Source organism: Sparus aurata, chromosome 11 (assembly GCF_900880675.1).
Source record: "Sparus aurata chromosome 11, fSpaAur1.1, whole genome shotgun sequence".
Classification (NCBI taxonomy): Eukaryota; Metazoa; Chordata; class Actinopteri; order Spariformes; family Sparidae; genus Sparus; species Sparus aurata.
In genome coordinates, this window is record NC_044197.1 from 31,935,177 (window position 1) to 31,959,183 (window position 24,007).

Consider the following 24,007-nt stretch of genomic DNA (forward strand, 5'->3'; position numbering starts at 1 on the left):
GGTTATTACAGTAGCAATTAATAATTACTAATACTAATTAGCAAAATAAATAATACAAACTTAGTCTGCTTAATGCCCTAAAATGTAAATGTAAAATGTAAATTTAAATTATTAATATCTTTCTATAAAAGCATGGAATCTCTGTCTGTCTGTGTGTGTGTGTGTGTGTGTGTGTGTGTGTGTGTTTCTGTTAGTCAAATATCTCTGCGGATCAGGATCACACTGACCTGAGACTTTCAACATGGCTGCTGCGTGGTTCAGTGGTGTGCATGTAAGCATTTGCTTGGACTGCAATGATACCGTGAATAAATTATTTCACGTGCGCACCAGAGCCAATCACTGCACACCGTGGCCACACACGCACCAGAGCCAATCACTGCAGAGCTCAAGCCCACGACATACCTGAAGAAACAAGCGGATTTATACCTGCAGCTGGACCGGGATTTTGCCGGCGGTTACGTCCCGTTCTGTTCTGTTCTGTGCATCTAAACTGACTGTTGTGAATTAATGAGATTAAACGAGTCCGGACTGAGTCTGTTCGGGTCTGAGGAGATCCGGAGACGCGCGGACAACAAAGTGGAATCAGAATCTGTGGATGTTCGTGTGTAGCTAGCCGCAATCCGGGCCCACATCCCGAGGCGACGGACCGGACACATCGGTACGTCCAAAACCGGACTTAGGGTAAATAATGTCCGCCACGCTTTTTCGCGAACATTGCCGAGATGTTTGCTTTGTGTCTGGTGCAAGAAGAAACGGTAAAAACTGGCTTTTGTCATGAAAGTGTCTAAGCAGCAAGTTTGGTTGTTGAGGAACAGGAAGTTGTGGGAGGGACCTAGGCGGATGATTGACATACAACGACGGTTGGCGTATAGACAGCTAAAAGTAATTTGATAAATAATGTGTGTATTTATGGAAGTTAAAAGCTGACAAAATTTGTAAGGTTAAAATCATCATCAGATACTGCTTTAAAATGTAGTTAATTAATTTGGGGTGTCTAAATATGGGTATTTTCCACTTATTTTCAAGATTAATTTATAGTACTGTAAAAATTAAGTATTTGATTTTGGGTTATTTTGCTTGATTATGGTTTCTTGGGTTACATTTTTCCTGACCTTCTATCGGTGTTTGTGTTTAAGGTTTTTCACCTGGTATTGGCCTTGGCAACTTTTCAAATAAAAAGAAAGAAAAGAAAGAAAGCTGAATCTTGGTCATTGAGTGAATTCCAGTCAATCTTCTGAATCAAGCTGCCTTTTCAAGTGGGGGAAGCTGCAGTTTAAACCTCATAAGTGTGAGGGCCACTTGACACACAGAGATGTATTAGCCTAACATACCATGGAATCAAATTTAATTTGCTTTCTCATAGTTCTACACTGGTCCATTCTTTGCACCCTGAGGAGGGCATCCCTACCACAAGGCGTTCCTGTGGTTTATCATTTTTCTGTAAGTATCAGCCATAATTATACAGGTTTTTAAAGGGATAGTTCGGGTTTTTGAAGTGTGGAGTTCAGTTTGGAGAAGTAGAGAGCCGCTCCAGCCCAGATGCTCAGCTTTGTACTGCAGTGAACGGGTCCAGAGAAAAAGTGAAATTTAATTACCTAAAACAAGTGTAGTGTAAAATAACCATAGTAAGTAGATAGTAGTCAGTATAAAATAACCACAGTTAGTAAATAGTGACTAATGGTAACTGATAATAACTGTTATAATGATAAAAGTAAGAAACAAAGGGTAACAAGTGTGAAAGAGTTGCTGAAACATACTACTGGGCACCAGCTGACTGAAAAGTGCCTCTACTGTTTAAAGCTGCTATAGTCAGATGATGTCAAGTGTGAAAATGTAACCACAAATCTAAGAATTACATCATATAACCAAATATGTAACACTTTCATTATGTTTAAAAATGCAGTGCCAAGAGTGGTCAGATATAATGGGATATATCAAGGAGGGGAGTGAATTATCAAAAACCTGAGGGCCTCAAGGCCAGAGTTTCTAAGAGCCGGTGATAGCGGCACAGAGAAAGCCCCAATGGAAAAAAAACAAAGCGAGGCGAGGTGCAACTGGTCGACATGCAGTTCTGCACGTACACCAATCTTCGCGCAAGCGCAGAAGGTAATGCAGGATTTTTCCACTAGAGGTAGGGGGATTTTCCATAAGAAATATGGTACTTTTCCATAGAGAAATAACAGTGTCAGCAGAAATTAAGCAGAATAATGATTGGTTGAGGCCATGTTGTCCGAACGGACACACCCACTTCTCTGTGTTTAAAAGAGGCTGTTCGGGGCTTTGAGCCACGGGTCAGTTTGTTTTTTTCACAGATTTTGTCTGTGTCTGATCCCGCTCTTTTTTGCCGGCAAATAAAGTTCTATTGCACTCAGCCTTGAAGACTCCTGGTGACTTTTTGATCTTTGAAATCTTTTGGACCAACGGAGAAAAGAGAAGTCATTATACGACACAAGGCTCACCTAAAAAAATCTATATCAGTTCAAGTGTACGTTGTATAGAGAAAATTCACATCGCTTTACATCGCCGTCAGATCGCCCTTTCTTTTGGCACTACATTTTCTCAACCGTAGAACCTCCGTATCCCTAAGCATTATCTGTGAGCGTCATACAGAGCAAGACCTAGTTGCGCTAATGGGTAGGGATACGGAGGCTCTATGGTTGAGAAAAGTAGTGCCAAAAGAAGGGGTGGTCTGACGGTGATGAGAAGTGGTGTGAATTTTCTCTATAAAACGTACACTTTAACACATAGATTTTTTTGGGTGGGTCTTGTTTTAGGTGGTTAAAATTTGCGTTGCATCTGGGCACCGTTCACTGTAGTACAAAGCTGAGCGTCTGGGCTGGAGCGGCTCTCTACTTCTCCAAACTGAGGCTGTGCTGATCGGCAATTACGGTAGAGAACAGACCGACTATATATATGTACTTTATATGACCCCACTTCTAAAAACCCGAACTATCCCTTTAAACTTCAAAAATTTTTGTATTTTGTTTTGCTACAGAAATGTCTTTCACCATTCTCTCTTGCACTCTCTGTCAATCTCTCTTGGTAATGTGGCTTACAGGTTTTGTCCTACTTGTCTTTGTGTGTTTTCTGTGTTACAGTGTGTGATCTGAGTTTCACCATTGCATTCCTGTTGTGATCATCAGTGAGTGGTGCGATCCCCACTGGGTTCCCAGGCCGGAAGTCCAGTCCGCCAAAGTCATCCCTGCTTTTAGTATGTCCAGCTACAACTTCAAGTCATGCAGTTTCTCAACCTCTGTCTTAAATGCTTTCACCACACATGCAAAAGTACACAAGAATGTGGCAAATCACTGTTTTGCATGTGGTATATCTGAGTACCCTTGCATTTTTAGGAGATTTCAATCTTTTAAATCTCATATGTATCGGCACCATGGCAAAGCAAAAATGGCGCCAATTGAAATTAGAGCTCAACCCCAGAATGTTGTATTGTCATGCCAGGTAGAGGGTTGCAAATTTCAGAGCACAGTTTTTTTCAAGTCTCTGTGCACACATGAAATGGCATATTAGGGATGGTATAAAGGTGACCTGTCCCTACACAGGGTGCGCCAAATATTTCCGGGTTAGGTCAACCTTTTCCTCTCACTTAAGTAGAGCCCATCCATTTCACACCATGAAACTAGAAGTCACACTCTACCTGACAGCCAGCAAAATGAGCAGTGCACATTGCCTGATGAAATGTTCCCTGAAGCTGTACCTGATGTGCAAGATGCAGAGCAGGATACTGTGCCTGGCCAAAGTCAGTTTTTGAACAAGCTCTTTTCTATCTTAAACTGCAAGCCAAAATGCTTCTTCCAGCTAGCACTATTCAAACAATCATAAAGGAATTTCAGGAGGTGCACAACTCTGGCATGAAGTTTGTACTTTCAAAGGTTAGTGAGAAGTTAACTATGTTGAACCTGCAGCACAGTGAAATTAGTCAGATACTTGATGATGTGTCTAAGGAAGATCTCTTTAAAGAGTGCCAAGAAGGGCCTATGAGATCAGACCAAACGAGGAAATCGTTTTTTTAAGAAGTCTTTCAGCTACGTTGAGCCCACTCAGATCTATCTAGGTGCAGATGCAGCTGGCAGGGAACATTTCTTTCAGTACGTACCTATCAAGGACACACTGAAGTCTCTTCTCAGTCAGTCAGTATTGAAAGACCAGTACAGACAGACAAAGATGAACAGGGGCGGTTCGGGGGGGGGGGGGGGCCAGTGCCCCCGTAACTCCGAGTCTGGACCCCCCCTGTGGCCCCCCTGACAGGGAGTCTGCATCAATAATACAATGACAGATTTCTTGCAATGATTTTGTTTTGAAGGGAAAGGCAGAAATAAAGTGTCTCAGCAGTTTACTACCCAAACAAAATTGCTGAAATTGTAAACACTGTTTTGTCTGAATGAGGGATTTATCTTTTTTTCCAGGTTGTATGTGCCCCCTAACAAAAAAGCTGGCCCCAACATGGCCCCCCTATTAAAACTGGTCTAGAACCCCCACTGAAGATGAAGCAGATGTCAGACTCTCAGACAGATGTTTTGACAGATGTGATGGATGGAAAAACCATCCAAGACAATCCTTTGTTAAAAGAATCACCCTCATCTTTGTCAATAGTTCTGTATCAGGATTCATTTGAGGTAGTCAATCCTCTCGGATCTGGTAAAAAGAAGCATAAAATACTGGCAGTGTACTCGACCCTTGGTGAAATATTACCCCACAATCGCTAATGTGTTGATCCAATGCAATTAGTACTACTTTGCAACGAGGAAGTCTTTAGTTTCTTTGGGCAAGAGACAATTTTCTCCCCTCTTTTAGCTGATTTGAAGGATTTGAGAGAGGTGGGTTTTGAAACCGAGGATGATAGCCGTCTGAAAGGAGCATTGGTAGCCATATCAGGGGACAATCTTGAATCACATTTTAGCAGAAGCAAGTACTTCTGCCGTTACTGCTTGATAGACAGGGATACATTTCAGAAACAACCTGAAAAAGTAGGCCCCAGGAGGACAATTGAAAACTACAGAGAGAGTGTTGAGCAACTTGGTGGTGACCAAGCTTTGGTCAACAGAATCAAATTTGATTCTGTTTTCAATAACCTGAAACACTTTCATGTGTGTAGTCCAGGTCTCCCTCCTTGTTTGGGCCATTACCTGTTTGAGGGGGTAGTCTGACTTGGCAATGTACATTAGCCATCTTGTAAATGTTGAGAAACACTTTACATATGTCCAGTTAAACAGGTACAGTTCACATATTCAGGGAGTGATTCCAACAACAGGCCATGTAAAGTTAAGGAAAAGGGGGAGAAACTTGGAGGTCATGCAGCACAGAACTGGTGCTTTTTGCGATTGCTTCCTCTTCACATTGGGGATCGTATTAAGAATCCAGTTGACAACCAAGTTTGGCAACTGTGCCTAAAACTAAGGGAAATAGTCGAGCTGATTTCAGCCAAAAATCAGCCATGGCCAGATTGCGTACTTAATGATTCTCATTGAAGAATATATACACTTCAAAAGTACCATGTTCCCTGACTCTTCACTAAAAGCCAAACATCACTATTTAGTGCACTATCCAGACCTCATTCTGCATTTTGGCCCTCTAATTCGACTTTGGACCCTTATGGAGCTAAATCGGGGTCAAATGTTTTGTACTTGAAAAAGTAAAATTTGAAACTGAAATTTCAAGTTTTGATCTTGAATTTTGAAAAATGTATCAACATATTCAAAATAAAAATAAATGTACAAAAAGTTTTTTTTTAGGTAAAAAATAATTATGATCAACTCTGGTAATTCTTTTGAATAAATCATTTATTTTCATTTTTCACTTTCATATGTTTTGATATTTTTGCATGTTTTATCTTTTCAGATTCAGATCGTAGTTTTTTTTTACAGTTTCAGATCTTGCTTTTTCAGTTTCAGAGTTTTGACCCTGATCTAGCGTGGGGGTGTGGCATCAACTGAGAGGGGAGTGGCATCATGACAGACAGCTCAACCAAAAGGCTACAGACCTCCCCCTGTCATGTTGCCTTCAGGGAACGTAGGATCTAAAACGATTCAGCTACGCCACATGAAACTGCTGTTGGTGACAACCTTCCATTTGCACACCATGCACGAATATCCTGCACGGCTAAAAGTGTTTTAATTTCCAAGGCTGTTTAGATGTGAGATGTGGAAGCTGTTTTAGGCAGTACTGAGGACCAGTTGTAGTACAGGAGCGACAAAATCACGCGAGAGTGTGCACAGACTCCCACATTTGAAGTACTGAAATGTCCGATTTCTACGTAGCACTGTGAATGCCTCGCAGTGTCCGCTGGCAATGGCATCCGGTTCTGCTGGCTCACCTGCTGGACCCAGCACACAGGTGAGAAAAGTAAGGTTGGGGAATCGTGATAAATATCAAAATGAGAGGTCGTTTTGTAACAACGTACAATGTTTCTGACATCTTTTAAGTAGTGAATTGGTAAGCATTCTCTTTTCAGTTGATCCTGGAATAAACAACATAACTTTATATTCTTACACCAGCTTCTTGTGTGTGTGTGTGTGTGTGTGTGTGTGTGTGTGTGTGTGTGTTTTATGCCCCAGCCTAGGGTATACCAGAACATAACATCGTGGTCTCTCCCTTTTTCCCACTCGCAAGAATAACCTCCAAACGGAAATGCAGTCCAAAATAAGGGAATTTATCTACCCAAACGAAAATAGGCTTCAGGGTGAGCAAACCCCCCCCCCCCCCCAGGGTCATAACTGTGTGTGTGTGTGGACGTCAATGCTCTGCTTATGTATTACAGGCGAGATGACAGAGGCAGAAAAATAAATAATAGGCTAAACAAAAGAAGAATTAAGCTTGATGCTAACAAAAAAGAACCCTACTGTAGCAACAGTTGCTATATTAACGGTAAAAGAACAACAACGTCTCATTTTGATATTTATCACGATTCCCCAACCTTACTTTTCTCACCTGTGTGCTGGGTCCAGCAGGTGAGCCAGCAGAACCAGATGCCATTGCTGGCGGACACTGCGAGGCATTCACAGTGCTATGTGGAAATCGGACATTTCAGTACTTCAAATGTGGGTGTCTGTGCACAATTTGGCGTGATTTTGTCGCTCCTGTACTACAACTGGTCCTCAGTACTGCCTAAAACAGCTTCCACATCTCACATCTAAACAGCCTTGGAAATTAAAACACTTTTAGCCGTGCAGGATATTCGTGCATGGTGTGCAAATGGAAGGTTGTCATCGACAGCAGTTTCATGTGGTGTAGCTGAATCGTTTTAGATCCCACGTTCCCTGAAGGCAACATGACAGGGGGAGGTCTGTAGCCTTTTGGTTGAGCTGTCTGTCATGATGCCACTCCCCTCTCAGTTGATGCCACACCCCCACGCTAGATCAGGGTCAAAACTCTGAAACTGAAAAAGCAAGATCTGAAACTGTAAAAAAAACTACGATCTGAATCTGAAAAGATAAAACATGCAAAAATATCAAAACATATGAAAGTGAAAAATGAAAATAAATGATTTATTCAAAAGAATTACCAGAGTTGATCATAATTATTTTTAAGCTGACATTTTTTTTTTGTACATTTATTTTTATTTTGAATATGTTGATATATTTTTTCAAAATTCAAGATCAAAACTTGAAATTTCAGTTTAAAATTTTACTTTTTTCAAGTATAAAAACATTTGACCCGATTTAGCTCCATTGGACCCTACGCTTTGAAAGCAAGCATTGCTATTTCAAACAGTGTGCAAGGAGACTGCGCAACTTCAAAAATCTGTGCAGCTCAATGGCAGAAAGGCACCAATTATTGCAGGCTTACTTAAGCACAGGACAGCTGTTTCTTCCAAACATTCAAGTAGTAGGACTAGCAAGCAACTTTGAAGAGAAGCTCTATAGTCACGGGATTCAGCAGGCACTCAGCAGGCCGTTGGCCAATAGGCAAAACACTACAGAGTTGGCTGCTGTAGTGTACAAGAATGCTAAATATTCTAAGGGGCTGGTTGTGGCAGTTGCAGATGGTGACAGTGGAATTGTGTTTGGGTAAATTGTATTAATTTTACTTGATCAAAGCAGAGTGCACCTGATTGTGGAGAAGCACCAGTCTGTGTTACTGATTGATGTTGGTGTTTGTTGCCTGACTCCAGAGGGGGACTACGTGTGTGGACATAGACAGTCTAGTTGACTAATACCCACTAGTGTTGTAGTACTCGAGTCCGGTCTTGGATTCGAGACCGGTCTCGAGACCATGTTTTGCTTACTCGGTCTCGTCTCGGTTTCCAAAGCAAAAATACTCGGTCTTGACTCGGTCTCGCCCTTCATTGGAAGGAGGGGGACTCGTAATTTTAGACCGAGACCAAAATCTGAAAGGACGCACTAAACTCACTATCCATGCGTCCCGGGGACGCACCTCATTTTTCCCATGAAAAACGATACATTGTGAACATTAAACAACTCGTGTTTAATCCCAACTGTATCCGTCTGCAGCCTGCAAGAGAGGGGCGTAACCTGTAGTGGGCGTAACCTGTAGTTACGTCACAGCTACAGGTTACGCCCACTATGCACGCTTCTTAAAGGGACATGAGCCTAAATAGGTACTACTACAGTTTGACCACGGTCCAGCGGCACAAACGTCAATGTCTACGCAATCTTTGCCCTATAATAGATGTAGTCTTTCTATTGTTTATTTGTTTTAGTGGTAAACGAGTAAAAAGGCACTTAAGACACTGTCAGAGACCAGAATTCATGAGTAAATGGATTAATTGAATAAATATATCAATGTCATTGCTTGTGTGGGTGTGAGTAAGATAGCGAAACATTTATGTGTTAAAAACAACGTGTGAATTAAAATCGTATGTGTTAAGCATGTGTGTACATTTATTTGAACAGTTCCTTATTGCAGAGGGCGACAGCTGATGGTATGACTGACTTTTTTGCCATTCTTCTTGGCCATTTGTATGGCCAGTCTGCAGCAGCTGTAATGCTGAGTGGAGGGGATGAGTGGAATCCTGATAAATCAGGAAAGCCCTTTTTTTATTGTCACCTGTATGAGTCCTGGAGTTTAAGTTGTTTTTGTCCAGTGATCTTGTTGGCCAGGGGACTTATTTAGAAGGCATACGCCACTCTCTTCGCACACCGTGGGATTTATAAAAAGAGAAGTTGACGGGAAAATGTGCGGTCCTCCACGCAAACTCTGACCCATGCGTAGGCACATAACTGGGGTAAGGAGAAGCGCCACTGATGGCAGAAGAAAGAAACGGGAGAAACTGTGTGAAACTGATACTGATCGTGTCAAATAAATAGTAATATTACCTCTCATATATGAACAGTTTATTTGCAAGAAATGGTTAAAAAAAAACAAAATCTCCTCACATTCTGCAATTTCGTTTCATCTCCGTTTTCAATGCATAACACATAAAGCACTTTGTATCTGTGTTTTCTTGCTATGTAAATATAAAGACTATAATTATCTTATATTATTAGTCTGAAGGACTGTTAGTCAATCAGGTTAATTCTCACACGTGCCGTGCGCCAGCGTTTGGATGTGATGCGTCGCTTGTGAAAATACAGATATGGAAACAAATACGAAACAATCATTTAATAAATTCCTTCATGGTGGTGTTTAACTCGGAAAAGACATTTTTTATCTCCCGCAGTTCCCTGGAAACATCATTTATTGCAGTGATGGTGTTTCTCTGCATTTGCAGGACTGCATCTGTAAGGACACAGCCGCTGGAGGGCACGAGGGGCATTGGTGTCCCCCTCCACCTCCGTCACCACGTCACTCAGGAGGGATTCCCCAATGATCCCCACCAGTTTTTCATCCAGCGGGGTGAGCTCCGGTGGCCGTTCCCCCGCCCGTGACACAGACGCTCTGCCTGTGTGATGACAGGCGCTGTTTTGCTTCCACTTTTATGTCTGACCACTTTCTTTCACTTCGGCCACACTCCGACTTTCTGATGCAACATTATTTAGATTGTCTGCCACAGTAGCTTAACATCATGGTGATAGGCCCTGGTGCAAATACTTTTTTTGTGCCCCCCATCCTAGACACAAGCGCACACTCGTGATTGCAGGCACGCACACACAGGCTTGGACACACACACAATGCACAAGTGATTTAAATGTTTATAAATCAGCTTTTTATTAGTTCTTTGACTGCCATGACAGAGAGAACATGGTCTGCTGACAAACATCTGCTTGCGAGCATGGTAGTGCCTAGACTTGTGTAAATATAAATGCTTCTCCTGTTAGGAAATACTTGTTAAGTGTTGTGTGATTTGACTTTAACAAAGTGCATCAACAGTTAAATGTCATGTACCGGTACCTGATGAACGGTTGCTTGTACTGGACACTTATAAAGCAGTTAATAACATAGCTGTTCAAATGCAAGGATTAGCTCTTTTTTTCTTTACATCCAACTCAGGCAGTGATGCACACTGTAATGCCTTTCAGCATTTTGTCTCAAGTTTTATGGAGCCAAATGATGCTGATGGAACTATGAAATGAAACAGACCAATTGCATATACATTACAAAACGATTACAATATCCTGTATAAAATTTAAGTTTATACATATGTATGCACACATACTCACATTTGATACATACTCTACAGTTTGTAAGTGTGCACTGCTCTAGTCTAACACACACTGTGTATTACTCCACCGCAGAAAACAGTCCCCAACAAATGCACCATTTACTACAGTTTTGAGTTAAACAGAAGAGAATGGTTAGAGGCCCCCGTAGGGCTGTGACACATTTCCTTGGAGGAGTCAAAAGAAAAAGAAAAGTAAATCTTTGAAGATATTACACCTTATAGCTGGCTAAGAAATGCCTCAGAGGAGAGGGCTCTTCACATTCTATCTTTATAGGCTTGTAGCTTCTCTGTTGCATCCTCTGATAAATGTTTCATCAAGTCAGCTTGCATCATTTCCAATTCACTGTCAAAAAAAGAACAAACATTAAATGAAAGGTTTCAAGTAGATGTTGCAATATTCTTTATGAGAATGGGTATATTTCATTACACATTGAAATATGTCTATCATCAATTCTTTATATATTAATCTTACCATGGTTCATATTGTGGGCCCCTTCTGAACCTGGCCACAGCCTCTGGCACTGTCAATGTGTACTTTTCAACCAGGGTGTAGACTGTCACCTGGACAGGATTATTGACATGTGTTAAATTAGAAAACAGACAACTGAATGTAGCCTTTAACTATGTTATGTCTAGTTTGATATCACATCCTTATGACGCTCTTAGAGTGCAATAGGCTATGTAAGATTTGACAAAAGTAAAAAAAAGGAATATTCTACAACACAGGTCTGAATGCTCTGAACAATTTTGAGTTTGTCAAGCACCCCACAAGCATTAAAAAATGAGGAAGGTTTTAATATTACACATCTGTATTGTTCCATTTCAAGGTTCTTTCATCTATCATTTATCTATCTATCAAGTGTGAGGTGTGATATGAAAAACCAGTATGTACAATATGAAGCACAGTGCCAATATTAATAAATGTATGTAAACAAAACAATCATGTCATACTTCTGGCAAAAGGACATCAAAAATTAAAGCAACCCAATCTGTCAGCTGTCTCGCCCTTGGCATTTCCCTTATGACCAAGAACAGGAAGGAGACAACTTGGTCAAGTGGTTCATCCTCAAAATAAAGGGTGGGCCTCTCCTTCCCGTGCTCCCATGCTGACAGAAGATCCCCGGTTATGATAGCTTGAAACTGTGTAGGTTTGTGTTTTACTGTAAATTTGAACAACAACCTCAAACAAACTAATCACGGCACAACACAAATGCTTGTGGTCAAGCTCTCCATAATACTAATATTGCACATGAATGTCACAGTCGAGCTGGTGATCCTTATCAAAGTTACCGGTTTAATGTCATTACTAATTTTAAATTGCTGCACTAGACCACGCTAAAAGTAATGTTTTTGAATTAGCGGGTTAATATTACAGCGGAGTCACAATTTTCAAGTTATTTCTGGTTATATTACAACAGCCACAATTTCTAGCTTAGATTTATCTACTTGGGTCAACCTTTTAGGATCGTTTAGGATAGAAATACATACATTTACATTGCATGTCATTTACCAAACGGGCAGGTAAATAAGTTCCCAGCCTGGTATCAATGAAGTAATTCTACTTAAGTAACCCCCTCTGAACCCCCTCCATCTTGCTAACGTTACCTTGTTTGGTTCAGTTTCCACAGCAACGGGCTAGCCTCGTTCTGTCTGCCCAATAATATTTAATACTGTGGATAAAATATATAGCTTACTTGCTTAGTTCATCGCCCCGGGTAATAATATAACTATGTGCAGCAATTGTATACGTGTGTTACATTAACTAAATAAAATATAAGGACACTTACAGTCTGGATACGATCGCCATTTTTTCGTTTTTGAGACATCTCTTGTGTATTTCCCTGTTCTGTTCTTGCTTTTGGCGGGTCTCATTCTACATCTCGCGTGGTTCAACGTGATTTACACAACTACACGTTACGCCCACACTACACGTTACACCCACTACAGGTTACGCCCCTCTCTTGCAGGCTGCAGACAGACCCCTCTCGTTTAATCACAGTAACTGGCAAAAGAAACCTTGTTGTTAGCAGACCGGACAAGCGCTATTTAATCCTCTGCGCATCTACTCGGCGGAGCAGTGATCCCCTGTACAAAGTATCGCGACATGCTAATTTAGCCGCTACCAAAACAACTAGCCCGTCACCGCTGATTTCATTTCAACCAGGGGCGTCGCACCCGTGGGGGATGTGTGTGTTTTAACACCCACACTTTTCCCGGTGAGAGGGTTCAACACCCACACTTTTTCTGCAGTTTTGCACAAACGCCTTACTTCGGCAGGAGTCACTTTCTCCGGCCGCTCTGTGTCTGCGCTCGCTGCTGCTGCCTCCTCTCCCCCTCCCTCTCCTGTTGCTGCTTCAAACATGACACCGGATTTGGGACTGACCGGCTGATGATTGGCTGTTCTGCCTTAAGTCCCGCCTCTCTTGCTATGTTAGATTTATTGTTCAGCTCGTGCTGATTAGGCGAGATCTACCATAAAATACCAAATAATATCCAGCAATGTATTTGTCTCAATCACTTAACAGACCAGGCGTTTGTTTGGGACAGGCGTTTAATTCCCTCCTCACAAAAATCCGGGATGAAAATGCCACAAACATCTCCAGCTTCACTGTGAATTCTCTGGAAACGGAGAGCAACCAAACACAATGTCTGTAACGTTCTCTGATGATTATAAACGTTGATTACTCCTGATACGCGATGAGTGATGTAGTCCATGACAGAACATTATAAAATATGATAATGTATAAAATAACATTTAATGGTAAAAACAAAAGTACAGTTGCAGTAGGCTTCTATTATAAATATTATATTATATTTTAATTAAACGAATCAAGACAGATGTCACATTTACATGTCAGGGTCTGGTTATTATAGACACAGATTTAATATTTAAGTGTCATTTATCAACCCCCCCCCCCCCCCCCCGACCCCAAATTGTTCATTGTTCTTTTGCTCATTCGTGTCGATTACGTTTTAACGTTTAGGGGACGTGCTGTAATGAAATAAATAAAACATAATCCGGTGGTGGTGATGAAAACTACATTGAATGGCAGCCGCCATTTTGCCCAAACTTCATCTGTGCATACATCGCGCTTCCAACGAGATCCAGTTTTTTCTCGAGTAAGCAGGAAAAGGAGAACGCAAAAATGATAAAACCTATTGCAGGTCAGCAGACTATTTGAATTTTAGTAATTTATTTGGTGCTATTTATGTTGCTACTAAAATGCTGTTTGATTTGAATGTCATATGTCATGCCACTGTGACAGTTGTTTTACAATAAACTTTTCAGATTTGGAATTTTATTTGTTTAATTTCAGATACATTTTGAACATACATGAATATATCCGTTTATTATAACCATATCATACCACCATCAAAGGACGATTTTGAAAGATATTGATACAATGTTTGCCTAAACGTCACACACGCACACACTGCACACAGCAGTTAACGTTATTCTTCTGGAGTGGGTTGAACAGTGAACTAGCAAAGAAAAAAAAATCTGCTCTTTTTGATCGGTCTCGATGCGGTCTCGACTCCTTAAAGACTCAGTCTCGACTTGGTCTTGCCACCTAAAAGACTCTGTCTTGACTCGGTCTCGGCTGCATTTAAAAACCTATGGTCTCGGTCTCGACTCGGTCTTGACTCTTTAAAGACTCAGTCTTGACTTGAACTCGACATATGCGGTCTCGTTCCCATCACTACTACCCACTACCACATTATCACTTATGTGGTGTTTCAGTGGTTGCACTTCATCACTCAATTTGTGTCTGATTTTGCAGGTGTTACAATGCCTGAAGCAATTGTGGACACAATCGCAGCAGCACTTCCAAGGCTGTATGAGGATTGGCTGAGGTTACTGGTTGAGCAACTGCTTTTGGTTATTGGAATAGAAGAGGTTGCAGATCTGAGTTATGTGAAGGAGGATGACATCCAGGACATCCTGATGCCCCTACAGAGTCGCAAACTTATAGATGCCTTTCAGAGGAGAGGTTCGCTAATTTTGTAAAAAGTTAGAGATAACAGTCAAAATCAGCTGAATGCATATTTCTATGCACTTTGTTATGCACTCACCACAGACTTAGTTTAGTTATAATCAGTGTTGGGGGCAAGTAATCGGATTAACAACAGATTGTTACTTAAGGCTGTGTCCCACACGTGATGATTAGTCATGATATCGGTACAATTATAGTGATGACATCAGCATAACATAGATAGATGTTCTTTATTGTCCACTAGGGAAATTCATTTTGTTCAGGTCAGTCAAGATAGTAAGAGGTATTTTAAAGTAGGTAACATTAAAGTACTCTTAACAAGTTACTTTTTAATAAAGACTAACTTAGTAAAGTAACTAGCTACTATTTAGGCCAAGTAGAGAAATAAGTAAGTAGTTTCAAAAGTAACTCTCCCCCACACTTATAAAATGCTCTATTAACTTGGGCTAAGTGGCAACATCCTTATGGTATGTTTCAGAGCCAAGGGTGAAATCAGCGGACCTATGACACTTCTAATTTGATATTCTGCTGTACCAATGCGTTCACATTGATCACAATATTTTTGTTCCATATCTCAACAACCCAAAAAATTGTGTCAGAGCTATATGTATTGGGCAGTAAATTCTGCTCTTCAACATCTGTTAAAACACCCTTTACTATCGTGAGAATGACGATACAAGTAATGATGATAATAATAGGGAGGATGATGATGACTATTGATTGGGTGCAATTACAGTACACATTTTAAAAGACATGTATATTTAATCTAGGCTCAGGGTGTTCATGCAGCTGTGTTACATATATTGAGTTATGTATTGACTTCATTTTAGTTTCTTTTGTTTTTTTGTCTTCTCCCAAGTTTCTGCCCTGGAGCCACATCCAAGCGTTCTGCCCCCATCTCCATCTCCACCCTCACCTCCTTCTCCTGTGCCACACCCTGCCCTGTGTCCACCTAATCACCACTTTTCATGTGCCTTGGGAGAAAATGGCTCCAACTCTCTGACAGGCCATTTCTATGGAGCAGAGGGCAGCCCAGTCCGACAGATTACAGATGATCACAGTTATTGTGGACGCAATCCGGATGCACTGCCCAAACCCCATCAGAGCCGAATGTACTCATATAGCCAAGAATGTTGTTGCTCAATATCCCAAAACTTTTGCTGATGTCACAGATGAGGGAGGCCTCTTGGGCTGTGGTTACACTTCCCTCCTGAATCAGATCAAAACAAGAGTGGAACATGTCAACAGGAACAATACTCTCTCAAGAATTCGAAGACCAAAGAGGACAAACGAGAATGATGGTGATGCCTCCCAGTCCCAGCCCAAAAATACCTGCAGTCAAGTGGACAGTTGCATCAACTGGCAGCCTCATGACCTGCCTGAAGGAGAGACAGTAGATTCTCTTGATGTCAAGAGGCAGATGTTGGTCACGTGGTACAGGAAGGAAGGACCCAGGGGGGCAGAGAGGGGGATGGTTGATGACCTCATGCACATAACATACCTAAAGCAGTGGCAATTCATCAACTCCAGTCCTCCTTTCAGAGTCAATGATGTTATGCAAGAGTGGCCCTTTCTTTTCCAGAAAAGATGGCTCTGTTCTCACTTTGAAAAGCTGGTTGGGATTGACATTCTCTCAAGACTGACCGAGGCACTGTTCATGCTGGCCGATGTAAGTATTGTTCTATCTCAAACACATCCATTGTTCAATTTGCCTACAGTACCTTTAAAAAGATTGTGCAAAAACTCAAGGGGTGCACTTACTTTTACACAGCCTATTTTTCATTTATTTGAATTTTCTATCTTCATAAAAATATCTAGAATTTTGTCATGCAAAAACTCAAGGGCTGTACAATGACAAAATTCTAGATATTTTAAAGAAGATAGAAAATTCAAATAAATGAAAAATAGGCTGTGTAAAAGTAAGTGCACCCCTTGTTTCATGAGAGCTACATTTATCACTGACCATATTTGATCAACATTTTATATCTTGCGCTGCTCAGATGTCATATTCATGTTGTAGCTATAGGTTTTGAACATTATTTTGCCATTCAAAATTGTAGTTATTGTGCCTTTTTAGCCAACAAACTCTAATACTCAGATTCTCTATGGATTTCAGGGTGTGGGATGGATTCAATCTCAGAAAACACGAGTATAGTGAGGAATGTGTGTTCACTAATGGATGGACTTAAAGACCTGGACCCTGCTGCCATCCATAAGTGAACCCACATTTCTCATTATACTCATGTTTTCTGAGACACTGTAATTACTTCAAATCAGTGCTAATACTTTGCTTCATGTTGTTTTATTATTATAATATAGGTCACTGCAACCCAGGCAGACATCGAGGCACATCAGCCGGTCCCAGACACACCCAGACTCATTATGCTAGGTAAGTATATGGTTTTCCACTTCAATTTATTATGTAGAGACACACACACACACAGCTTCACCGACATAAGCACTGTCAACCATGCACATACATACTACTACTACTACTTACACACTTGTTTTTGTGTGCAAATTTTGTATGAACTTTACTGTTGTAATATTGAATATGTAGAAACAGTCATATGCAAATGGTACCATTAATAATGTAGTGAAGTTCATTTTGCTGGTGCATAGTCGTCCATGGACTTTATTGACATAAAAAGGTTGCCTTCAGAATAACATATTGTAGGTAATTGAGTAACAATTTGGCCTTTCATTTTCAGGACATTCAATCATGACAGCATCCAGGTGGATGCTGTCCATTGAAGGCGGTGTCATCATGAAGCTTGAAGGGAGTGCCAACTTTATAGATGCCTTTGTCGTGATTTGCAAGCTACTATGTGTTCAATGTGGAGTACCAGGAGGCTGCTGCGTGTACTCTGGAGCTTGTTCAGAGGCAACTGAATTTCTTTCTGCGTTACACTTCTGTATTATAATTAAATCAGGTGTGCAACAGTAGATTTGGAGCTAAAAGTTGCAGGACAGGAGGAATTTGAGGACTGGGTTGAGTGCATTAGTCTTCTTTATTATTGACTGGTATGATATTGCTTACAGTTTTCTGGTCAGGACCAACCCAGAGGATGGAAAGAAATGCTCTGCCCGACAGGGGGTGAGCCATGGAATGAGAGAGAGATATGTCCCTATCAACACCATATCTCAAAAACTTAAAAAAGACATGTCAAGCTGTCTTCCAGCATGTCACGCACTCACTGGCTGCGACACAACAAGCAGTTTATACAGGATAGGAAAGAATACAGCGTTTACCAAGCTCAAGACACACCTCAGTGAGCTCAAAGATCTGGCCCATTTTGGACTCTCTCCATGCTTGGAAGCCTCTTTGCCAGTAGCAAGAGAATATGCACTCCTGCTTTATGGAAAAAAGAAAAAAGAAAATGACGGATGTGCACTACTTTGGATGAACGAGGTTCATTCTTGCATCAACTACAGATGCAGCCTCAGCAAATCTGCTGCCAACAGAAGATGCATTTGAACAACATGTACAAAGAGCAATGTACCAGACAGCAATATGGTGCCACAGTCACATCCCTAAACCGCTGTTATGGAGTCTTATTGGCAAGGGATGGATCGTCAGCTAAGGAAGCCATAAAACCAGTCCTGTTCACAAAACCCCCAGCACCTACGGAGGTGAGAAACATTACCCATTTGTACTGCAAAGATCCCAACTGTGGAGAGAGTGGAAAGTGCCAGTGCCTCTCAGTTGGTCTTCCCTGTACAGAGTTCTGCACCTGCTGTGCAGAATGTCAAAATGTGTCACCAAAAGTGTCTGATGAACCTGACATTTGACATACCAGTATTACTTCATCCATTCAACACTTAAGCACTATAAATATCAAATGATTGATTTTTACCGTTATTATTACACATATGACTTTTTCATTATACTTTTCCAATCTTAAGCTTTGATTTACATTGAAGATACTGATTTAAATGTGTTATTGTTTCAATAAAATTGTTCTATTTAAAGCTTGTGTCTCTATTTGTAATTTTAGATTAACTTGACTTTGATGTTACACACATTCTGACTACATGGTCATGTAGTACAATCACCAGTTTTTTTCTTCTCCAAGTATGATGACCATTAGAGTGACCATTCTTAACTTTTAGGCTATTATAACACCCATCACTCACTCGGAATGACCTAATTTCGCTGTTTTTAGAGAAGAGGTTTGTCTAAAGATATCTTATTTACAATAAAACCGTACTAGGTATCTCCATACAACCACTGAGTATTGTTCAACAACATCTTAGGGAATGCAGTAATAGTGTATTTAAAAGGAATTTATGATTTTCTGTTGAAAAAAATTAAAGAAATTGCAGCTATGTTTTCAGGTTCATTTTTCAGGACTTTTTTTAAGTTAATTAATTTCTGACTGAAAGTCAGAATTCCGACTTTTTTCTCAGAATTCTGAGATTCTTTTTCTCAGAATTCTGAGATTCTTTTTCTCAGAATTCTGAATTCTCAGAATTCTGACTTTAATCTCAGAAATCTGTAACAAAATATGCCAAAATACCTGACCTTGCATTTAACACCTCACATCTTTCCATCATCATGTCAGCATGTGTTTGATGAGTACATCATTACATTTTCATAAGCCCCATGTGAACCCCCCTAAAGTCCATTCGCAAGTGTCCATGGTGGCATATCTGCCATATACAGTCCATTGGGAAAAGTCTGTATAGACATATGAAAGGGTTGGTGTGTATGCGGGGGCATGTATTTGATTGTGTGCATATTGTTCAGAGCAGTGGGACTGGGGCATTGACATCGTCCGTTAAGCTTCAGCTTCCAAAGGTAAACAGAGTTTATTGATGGATTGCCGGATGCCTGAACTAAAACACTCCGGACAAGACCTTTAGCTCCTGGCAAGGTCTTCACCACCCTGCCTGAGGGTCATGAGTTCCTGGGTACAGTGTCATGTACTATGATTACTACAATGTTGACTCCCAAGTTATTCTCATCTTGACCCATTTCTCTTTTTGGAGTAGAGGTCATCTTTACAAAAGAGTCCACACTGCATGAAAAGTGGGATTTTCGTCAGTATGCGGCACTGTAGATTGACGTGGAATTTCAGGTTTGTGACTGCACGCGGCAATTTGCAAGCAACACCGAAAACTGCCGTGAATTGTCGGAAATTGACGTGGGCCTTGTCCCCCCATGACCCCCCTCCCGCTGATTCTAGGGGAGGCTTTAACATGTAAATGAAAATGCTGTGAGCTATACAAATGCAAATCAGGGTTGCAGGGGGAGTTTTACCTCAGGTGACCTTTTTCTAAAAGGTGTTAACTTCATTTTAAGAAAATCTCTGGTATAAATAGATGAGGCTCAGTATAGCTTAATTATAGACCCTTATATTTTAGCTTGAATTGATTTATTTAATGAAAGTATGCTAGATTAATTACTGTGTATGTCATTAGCAATGGCCAATGTTATGTAAAAAAGATTATTTATTATTCTTTTCTCTCTCTCTCTCTCTCTCTCCTGGGAACAAGTTAAAGATAAAACTCCAGTTGTTAAGAAGTTAAACTTTGCATGAAATATTTTGAGATAACCAAGATATTAAAATGTCAAAAAAAAAAAAAAGTATTTCTATAATTTCATGGGTTCTGAATGTTTTAAAAGCAGTTGAAAAGTAATTCTTATTGCGTGTGAGAGTTCATGACCTGTAAGAGTTTTTAAACTTCCGGGTTGACCAGAGCGTGAGTGATGGAGAAGGGTCTAGCTGCAACCGCAGCCAAGCCAGAGCCGCTACAAACCACGCCCATTACAAAACACGCCCCCTACAAAACACGCCCATACAACACTACGGTGGCTGTGGAGGCCCAGAGCACTTAGAAAGCAAACACAAAGGAAACAAAGCAATAACCAGATCATTTTTAACAACTTTAACGGTTGATTCAAACATTAAACACACACATTAAATGCTTTTCAATGCAAACAATGTGCTGGAAACAATAAATATATACAAAAATAGAAAGTTAAGTAATAAAAAAAATAAAAGATTGGGATAAAAGATTAATCTGATAAAAGATTATATAGGACTGCTAAATCTGGTGCATGCAACTTTTCATTTTTTATATAAGTGACAAATGTATGTGCACAAGGTTATTTTTTAAACTCAATAAAATAAAATATTTACAATAATAATAATAATTAGTCGTAGTCATTTCATTTAAAATAGGTTGTTTCCACCAGCCGTTTTTCTAAGAGCCACACTGTCACAGAGCTTGGCCTACTACATCAGATGCCATAATTATCACTCTAAGGTGATGATTTCTTATGGGTTAACAGAAAAGATTGCTCGCCCTTTGACACAAATAAAATGTATTTATGTATTTATAAATATGACCATACACAGGTCTTTAAAATATGTACCTCAAAACACAAAAGTTGAGACAAATGAATTAGCCAGCAACAACTTTTATTGGCAATAAAATAAAACATTATCATTTCACAGACTATTTTTTAATTCATCCGTACATACATACTAAAGCGTCTTCAAAAACTCCTCAGAGTCCAGAGCTCTTCTGAGTTTTTCAGCATATGTTTCTAGTTGCTGTTAGAGCCTGCTTGCTCATGTTGTTTGTCATGTAATGAGCCAACAGCCGTTTCTCACTGATGAGACAAAATGGAAGAAAATAGCGATTAGTAAAAGGAAATTCACACAGAAAGGCTGTCATAAACAATGTAAAAAACAATACTTATAGGTATTAGCACTCTCCTTATGTATGTAGCATACCTCAAGTCATACTGCAGTCCACATTTATACACTTCTGTCGCTCTGTCAATGGAAAATGCATGGACAGCTGAAAGGGCGTGGACTGTTGCCTGTGTCATGAGGTGAACAAAAGGACATCTTTCATTTAGACATTTAAGTTGTCTGTCATGTTGCAGTTAACAAGATATTGAAGAAGTTGTAGAAAATAGGAGGCGAACAACTTCTCTCTTTGACTACCTAACAGTCGTTTATTCAACCACCAAACTCAAAACTCGCTAAACGGCTGGAAAAACGGCTAAAAACCCCTCATCTCCTCCGTTGCCAGGTAACCCACTGACGCTTAAGCTGAGTTACCGGGTGCCTCTGTTGCCATGGTTACTCACTGACGCTTACTAGGTGCTTAGCCTAAGAGTCTGTTGTCAGTGAGAAAGAAACTAACCAAATGGTGAATTATGTCCGCTCAGTCCATTACAATATTAACCATAAGTTAAAGACTGACAATAATAACAATTATACAAAATGTTATTATAATACATAAAAAAGTTTCATAATTTACCTCTGGCAGAAGCACATCCATATCAAATGCCACGTGATTGTGACATCTGGTTGTCTGTGCTTCAACCAGGCTTGTGAAGAAGCCCAGCACTCTGTCCAGCTGCTCATCCTCCACAAAGAAAATGATCACCCTGCCCTTTGATGTTGCCCATGAGGATGTAATTTTTCATGCGATGACCTCCTGTAAATATATATATTTCTTAGGAGAATGCTCAAAATGAATGTACGAACACTAGGCTAACAGAAAATGTTTCACTTAAATCATTCATTTAAATATATTTTGACCAAAATGAGTTACACTATGTGACTTAAATTCCATTTTCAAACTCACTTCAAGATGTTGCAGTAGACCGTTATCCTGAGTGATGAACGTTACATGAAGGTCACTAGTGACTTTTCTATGGTGTTCAGCTTGCTGAGCCCTTTCCTAAAATTTGATCAAACAGCATTCAGATGTTAAACATAATTATTCTGGTTAAGTATATCAAATAAGATTTGTTGTTTGTTGATCCTTTGCATGTCCTCACCACAAGCCTGTGGAAAGATGCGTCTTCACTCAGGAGACCAACGTCTCTGGTTGTGGTGACCACATCATGTTAGTCCATGCTGTCATTATAGTCCTTAATCAAGACACACAAAGTCATGGCTTAGTGCACAGCTGTGAACACTGGATATGTTGTTCTCTTGGGTTAATCTTCACTCACATTAACATGCTCTCTGGGTGGAGAGCTGTAAGGCCTCTTACTGTACATGTGGTCGGTGTCCTGTGGACTCTGAAGAAAGCAAACCATAACTGTGTCAGTTTGTTTTATGGGGATCCAGGTAGGATTGACATTTGCACTTAAAATTATCGCACCCCCATCGCAAATTAGGTTTATTGACAAAATGTACAAACTTTCTGCTTTTTACAATAAACAAATCAAACATGAACAATTTAAATGGATTCAAGAATACATCTGTCATTTTTGCAATAAATGTATTTGTATGTCACTTTCTGACATACACGTCACCGTTAATAAATCTCTAGCCAGTACAGTTATTTGAAGTGATATAAAACATGACCCTATTTTTTTTATGTTTTTGTGTGTCAAAATAACACATTGATATGTTGAGTTAAATGACAATATTCTGCGTCTACGTGCCGTGTTCCCTCAATACTTCTGTTATCATCCCTTGCTCAGGCATTAATCTGATTTTCATAACGTAAAAGACGACACAAAATGGGTTTGCTTACGCACATTTTCAGTGTATCGGTTTGACGAAATGTGTGTTGTTTTTTTTTTACAAATAGTCCGGTGTCTTTGAAAAACAGTCATTAATGCTCTTTCTGCCTGGCAAAAGACGTCTCAAACATTAAATTAAACGTCAACATCTTCCCCCCAAAAAATTGCCGTCTTGTCTTCGCTGCATTTGCCTTCTTCTTCTTCTTCTTCTTCTTTGACTGCTTGCATTTGCTGCTGTGAGTTTAATCGTCCTTCCCGGCCACCGTAGCAACACGTAGGCGTAGTTTGTAGTAGGGGTGGGCGATACTCCAAATTTTGGTATCGATCCGATACCAAGTAAATACAGGGCCAGTATTGCCAATACCAATACCGATGCCGATACTTTTTACTTGAAAATTCCTGATCAATTAATGATTTTGTACTTTATTTAACATATCAAATCTCTAACCTGCATGTAGCCTAAATAGGAATACTAATGTTCCTTCAACAGATACACAAAAGGGTTATTATATTCTTGAGGTAGGTTATATATCTTAATATAAGTATATATTTTTGAGTTACAGTTACAGTGAACCTGAGTGAGCGGAGTGAGAGAGGTGAAGAGGAGCGTTGCGCTCACACAAACTCTGGGAAGAAATACAAGTGATTTGCTGAATTTATAGAAGAAAAACTACAACAAAAATATCGATCTCATCACGCTGGTATCGATCCGATACTAATACTCACCTTGGTATCGATACTATCGATATTTGGATCGATCTGCCCACCCCTAGTTTGTAGGGGTGTTGTTTGTAGTGACTTCGGGGGTCGCAGTCAGTGGCTGCAGTTGGGTATTATTGGGGCTTGAACTCGCCTAGCAGAAGGTTATCCTTGTCAATCTCTTTGCGTTCCCCCCCAAATGATTAAAAAGGTAAATTCAATCATTTTTAATTT

At 40.2% G+C, this 24,007-nt stretch overlaps 1 protein-coding gene and 2 long non-coding RNA genes across 4 annotated transcripts; 1 reads left to right on the forward strand and 2 right to left on the reverse strand.

Moving 5' to 3' along the window:
• Positions 1-641: 641 nt before the first annotated feature.
• Positions 642-18,543, forward strand: LOC115590858 (uncharacterized). Of its 2 annotated transcripts, XM_030432329.1 has the most exons (7): positions 642-658; positions 1,364-1,440; positions 3,099-3,211; positions 15,431-16,240; positions 16,891-16,960; positions 17,283-17,455; positions 17,614-18,543. In XM_030432329.1, the coding sequence occupies exons 4-7, from the start codon at positions 15,587-15,589 to the stop codon at positions 17,725-17,727; spliced, it is 1,011 nt and encodes a 336-aa protein (XP_030288189.1). In that variant the 5' UTR covers positions 642-658; positions 1,364-1,440; positions 3,099-3,211; positions 15,431-15,586; the 3' UTR covers positions 17,728-18,543. The 2 variants fall into 2 exon arrangements, with proteins under 2 accessions (XP_030288189.1, XP_030288190.1); XM_030432330.1 differs by lacking the exons at positions 642-658; positions 1,364-1,440; positions 3,099-3,211 and adding an exon at positions 14,481-14,568.
• On the reverse strand, positions 10,098-12,464 carry LOC115590859 (uncharacterized). The gene is made up of 3 exons (XR_003985845.1): positions 12,364-12,464; positions 11,049-11,137; positions 10,098-10,919 (listed from the first exon to the last, which is right to left on the reverse strand). It is a non-coding gene; the product is annotated as an uncharacterized LOC115590859 (long non-coding RNA).
• A 2,599-nt stretch (positions 18,544-21,142) lies between the features above and the next one.
• On the reverse strand, positions 21,143-22,007 carry LOC115591796 (uncharacterized). Its single transcript, XR_003986018.1, has 3 exons — positions 21,853-22,007; positions 21,318-21,406; positions 21,143-21,193 (listed from the first exon to the last, which is right to left on the reverse strand). It is a non-coding gene; the product is annotated as an uncharacterized LOC115591796 (long non-coding RNA).
• Between the last annotated feature and the right edge of the window lie 2,000 nt (positions 22,008-24,007).

Excerpts from the sequence above, each read along its gene's own strand:
- LOC115590858 (XM_030432329.1), top strand. The coding sequence starts at position 15,587 with ATGGAGCAGAGGGCAGCCCAGTCCGACAGATTACAGATGATCACAGTT. Across the intron at positions 16,961-17,282 it reads ACCCAGACTCATTATGCTAG|GACATTCAATCATGACAGCA; the intron begins GTAAGTATATGG and ends TTTCATTTTCAG. Across the intron at positions 17,456-17,613 it reads ACTCTGGAGCTTGTTCAGAG|TTTTCTGGTCAGGACCAACC; the intron begins GCAACTGAATTT and ends TATTGCTTACAG.